The sequence below is a fragment of the Nematolebias whitei genome, chromosome 10, assembly GCF_014905685.2.
Source record: "Nematolebias whitei isolate Nwh7 chromosome 10, NemWhi1, whole genome shotgun sequence".
Classification (NCBI taxonomy): Eukaryota; Metazoa; Chordata; class Actinopteri; order Cyprinodontiformes; family Rivulidae; genus Nematolebias; species Nematolebias whitei.
In genome coordinates this window covers 8,895,393-8,900,500 of record NC_056507.1, presented here as the reverse complement: position 1 = coordinate 8,900,500, position 5,108 = coordinate 8,895,393, and the positions used below count along the sequence as shown (strand labels likewise).

The following is a 5,108-nucleotide window of genomic DNA, read 5'->3' as shown; positions in this document are numbered from 1 at the left end:
AGGACTTCTCATATTTAAGGCGGTAGGCTCAGGACTTCTCATATTTATGGGTGTATGATCAGAACAGCAAGACTTTTCATATTTAAGGTGGTATGGTCAGAAATTCTCATATTTAAGGCAGTGTGAATAGAAACTCTCTGAGAGGACAGTCCTGCTTCTCGTCCTTCATGCTTCGTGTCCTTTATGGTGCAATAAAGAAGATCAAATGAAGACCACTGCGGTGTCCAAAGAACCATCAGTTCATGTCCCCCTCTGTCTAACTCTGATTGGACAAGAGATGTCCTCCATGATGTAGAGGACATCTTCTCCTATTATTACAGCAAAAGTCCTGCTGCTCTGCTCATTTATCTTCGTCACTCTAGCTTTATGAACCATATGAAGCAATAAATCCCACCCCCACCCCCTCAGCCACTGCAGCATTCTGGGATATTGCCTCAGCATGCAGGGACTGTCCTCACCTACGGCCACGAGCTGAAACCAAGTTCAGCCTCCCAGGAGAAGAAACTGCTCCACAACTTGGATTTTCTGGTCCACAATCCTTTGGTGTCCTTTGTTTTTCCAATGTCCCCCATTAAGCCGTCCTCAGGGACATCTCAGTCACAGAGGCTGCATCAGAGAGTTCACTCAGTCCCAAATCTTTTATATATTAGGTTTAGAAGAGTTTTTGTCTTTGTCTTTCTTTTTAACAAACATCATTGTGACTAATGTGGTTAAATATAGGTCAAATTAATTAATTAATTAAGTTTACCAGCCTGTCTGAGACGATCCTCCTTATTTAAACACTCGTTCTACTTTCTGATGATAAAATGGTTAAAAGAAAAATAAATCCTAAAATGAGTTAAAGTCTCAGATGAACACATGAAGTTTAAACACAGAACGTGTCATTTTATAAACACTGAACTGAAAGACATTTAAGCCATTGACAGTTTCAGCTTGAGCTAAGTGACCTTTAGCCTTCAGTTAGCTATTGTTTTAGCTGTAACAGCTAAAGTTCAGCTTGTTTAGCAGTTTTTAGTGTCACTGTGCGCGCACGCTCAGAGTTAATGCAGGTTCGGTGTTTGTATGTAAAACCAACTAATTTAATCTGAGATCTGAGACGAGGACGGACTCCTGCAGCAGCTTCAGGTGAGTCCTGGACGTCCCACCATATCAGAACCAGCACCAGGAGTCGGTGTGATCACGAGGACAGTGAGCATTTTTATCAGCTCCTCTCTGCAACAAGTGGGAACGACCCAGTTCAGCAGAACTGTCAGCTGTGATAAAATCCCAGGGTCCAAATGCAGAGCCCCACGTCAGGTGGTTCCTGAGGCGGATTTCAAACGTTATAAATATCTTTCAGCTCTGGAGCATCAGAACCTCAGCTGGGATTAAAGGGTCTGAATCTAACCAGAGAACCAGAACCACCCCGAGGCGTTCTCACAGGATGAACCGGGCTCAGTGGTTAGTGTTCTTATTCTCAGCTCATGCAGCTTGCCCATCATTCTCCATTACCTGACCAGAAAAAAACAACAAACACACGAACAATGAAGCCATGACCAAAACAGGCAGTGCATGCTGGGAAAATCAGGGAGGAAGTTATGCTCCATGTGCCTGTCCAGATAAGCTGGGTTTCTGTCAGTCCAGAAATATGTTGAGAGCTTCCACCTGACAAATAATGACCTCTAACACCAAACATCTGTGGCTTTACCCAGGAAATCTGATCGCAACTGATAAATTCACACTAAAGTAAACAAAGGCAATACAGAAAATACAATAAACTATATTTTATTCCAACAAATAAATATGTTTTTGCTGTAGAAGACATTTATGATGAACAATCCATCAGTTATCTAAAAAAGTTAAATATGGTCCTCTGGACATTCAAAAAAAAAACAAAGCAAATCAACAAAAAAATGTAGAATGTTGATTTGCTTTGTTTTTTTTTTGTTTTTTTTTTTTTAATGTCCAGAGGACCAGATTTAACTTTTTTAGATTTTTCTACCTGGATTATTGAGCATGCATCAGGAAATCCATCAGTTATTTAATTAGAGGACTAACTGTTGAGGTTTACGTTGGATCACAGGATTAAAACAAAATATTTTGTTAAGTCCTGCCTGTTGGAAAGCAGGCTAACCTGACATAAAGTCCATGAGATCAAAAGAGATCCTCTTTTACAATTGGTACATCTGACCCAACAAAACACAACACCTCCGACCCTATTCAGGTGTATATTACTTAAATAAGTCTTGAAACACAAGAAACAACTCGCTTGGAGGCTGAGCTGCCAGCCGAACGCTGGCTGGTGTAGAACCAGTTCAGAAAAGTGCAGAATCGGGTTTGATCAGGTGTTTTTACGAGTCAGCGAGTTAGATGATCCGAAATTCTGGGTTTTTAGAACGAGGTTTGGTGCGGAGCGTCCCTCCCGGAGGAAGCAGCCCTGAACAAACACAGAAAGCGCTTCACGTTTCCTGGAAGCTCTGTCGTGACCCGAGTCTGTCCGTGGAGCTATGCACGGACACGGGCAGGCCCACGGAGGTTCGGAACCGAACACACATCAACACGAGGCGGGATGAGCTCCAGAAAAACACAACCAGAACATCTCACGAGCTAACCTCCGCTTTGACCCCTGAGACATTCAAACAAACAAGCGCGACTAAAACGGTTTTATAATCATCTTGCAACATTTTAGATCCATATTTAACCTGAAAACAAGGTTAAAAACAGCTGAACGAACCCGAACCGAGCAGCGGCGGCGAACCTCACCGTTTCAACGCAGCAGCTGGAGCTCCTCTCCTCCACCAAGCCTCCTCACTGGTGCGCCTGCGCAAACAGAGGCGCGACAGGAGACCTCCATGACGTCACGAGAATCAGCCAATCAACGCTCAGGAGCTTTTCTTTCGCAATAAAAGTTCATTTTCACTGGGAAACCACATGAAAGGTGTTCAAATAAAATATTGAGTACAACTTTACGATTAAGATACTTTCATAAAAGATGCTTTTTGAAAAAAAAAATACATGTCAGGTCTCTCTTGTAAAGAGTCCCCGAGGCTCAGTGGGATTCACCTGTATACATAAAGGTTGAATGAACGTGCAAATGCAATGCAAAGCCTAAAACCATCCATCATTAAATAGGCCTTTGTGTCCAATGGTCACCTTCTTACGTTGTTGTTACTGATCACTCAGCCCTCTGTGAATAGCAAGCGGTCATTAACGATTGGTCGTTAGGATGATGGTCCTTGATCATGTGAACAACTAGTTTTGGCTGTCACCGAGAAAATGGTTAATCCACTATGCTAGGTGCTATTTGTAAGACTGAGTTTAATGCAGCTCCTCAGACTGACAAGTCTTTTGGATATAAGATGAAATGTTTCAAGATTTTTTTTATATCTGTCCAGAGGACCTGAATTAACTGGTATATTTTTCTACTTGGATTATTGAGCATGCATCAGGACACTTTATAAAGCATTGAACATTATTTATAATACACTGTTCATAGGTTAAAACTGGCTTACTATTTAGCAAGATTAATTGCTGTATTTTAATTCAGGTTGGCTAATTGCTTTTTTAATAACTAAACAATTTATAAGCGAAAATAAAGTCTCTCCACTTGCTTACGGGAAACTTTTTGACAAATGTTTGATATTTAAATCCTAAATGATAAAGATTAAATCTAAAGTGTAAGAATAGCAGGTACAGTAAATACTGGCTCATTATCTGGCAACAAGCTGATGTTTCTGTTTTCCAGTGTATTTCCAGATTAAAGATTTTGGTAAATCTCAGCACGTTGATCCTGAACACACGATGAAGCTGATGGCTCTTCATCGAATGCTGTAGCTGTGTCTAACTCTGACTCGCTTTCTTTCTTTAAAAGAAGCTGTAACTTAATGGCTGACTCCTAATTACACCTGAGGAGAAGGAACAGGAAATATTGTATTTAAATCCTTTCTGTTGTTCTCATGTTCTGGTCCAGTTCAGTGTTGTTCGGTTTGTGGGTCTGGGGGTCACTCTGTGTTGCAGATGTTTTGCCATGCAGCTCGGAGCAGATTAAGGCTTTTACTGTGACTGAAAACCTCCTCTGCAGCTACAGTAACTGAAATACGCTCAGGCACGTAAAAACACACAAACATTTGTTCATTTGTGAGCTGAAAGGTTTCTTTAATTGCAGTTATGTTCCAAATCTCCAAGTTCAACACAGACAAGTGACGAAAGCGTTCAGTGACATTCAGTGACAAGTTAGTTTCTGTGAGGAATCATCAAAACTGAAGGAGAAGAAAATAAAAACAGCGCTGGGTCAGTTTGGATATTTGGGTGCAGCTGCTTCCAGCTGTTCCAGCCTCTGAGGGAGGGTGACAGTTGCAAAGTGGATCCGGTCCTTCCTCAGTTTCTGCTTGACCGTCTGAGTCAGACCCAGCTCCATGTAGTCCTGCTTGTTCCGGTCGTACTGAGGCCAGCTGACCAGACCGGGACCATTAGGAGACCTGCAAACATGTCGGGAGTATGTTCTGAAACAGCTGCTTTTATTTAATATTGACACAAAGTTCCACTTACTGTGTCAACATGGTTTGTGTTTTTTTAAAGAGAAAGGGATCATGTTCTTTTGGTTTGGATGTCTGACGATGGTTTCTATCAGTCAGGATTTTAAAACTGCACTTTAAAAGAGTTTACTCCACTAGTTGAACATGCAGATAAATTGTGACGTAGTTCTGAAATGCAGGTCTGCACTGAATGTAAACAACAGCACGATCTTGAGTCAAACGATCAACCTGCATCAGATCAGCTGTAGGTAAACAAATATGGAGGAATCAGAGTGCGTAGAATCACAGAGAAGATGTGGAAACATCAGAGCCTGCAGCTAAAGAAATTAACAAACGAGTGAAACGACAGTCAGGAATAAACATCAGGAATCAGACCGGACGATCATGAAGATGGAACTCAAAGTCCACACTCAGAACATCTGCTGCAACCACGACGTTACAGTGTGACCACTTTTCAGCTACTTTTCCTGTTATTGTAAGTAAACAAACACACTTCAGCTGTTTCTAGAAGTTAACAAATGCATTTCGGCTGTATCTTTATGGAAATAAACACACTTCAGCTGTTTCTAGAAGTAAACAAACCCATTTTGGCTG

The 5,108-nt window shown here is 41.4% G+C and overlaps 2 protein-coding genes across 3 annotated transcripts in view; both read right to left on the bottom strand.

The window, feature by feature from the left end:
- kiaa0513 (KIAA0513 ortholog) overlaps positions 1–2,800 on the bottom strand; it is a 19,272-nt gene extending 16,472 nt beyond the window's left edge. For both annotated transcript variants that reach the window (XM_037682597.1, XM_037682598.1), the window contains exon 1: positions 2,743–2,800. The gene's annotated coding sequence lies outside the window, so the exon portion shown is untranslated. The remainder of the gene's footprint in view (positions 1–2,742) is intronic.
- A 1,296-nt stretch (positions 2,801–4,096) lies between these two features.
- Positions 4,097–5,108, bottom strand: part of ces3 (carboxylesterase 3) — a gene marked incomplete in the record, with an annotated part of 11,971 nt that continues 10,959 nt past the window's right edge. The window contains 1 exon segment of the mRNA XM_037682596.1: positions 4,097–4,457. Coding sequence (XP_037538524.1) covers positions 4,271–4,457 — 187 coding nt within the window.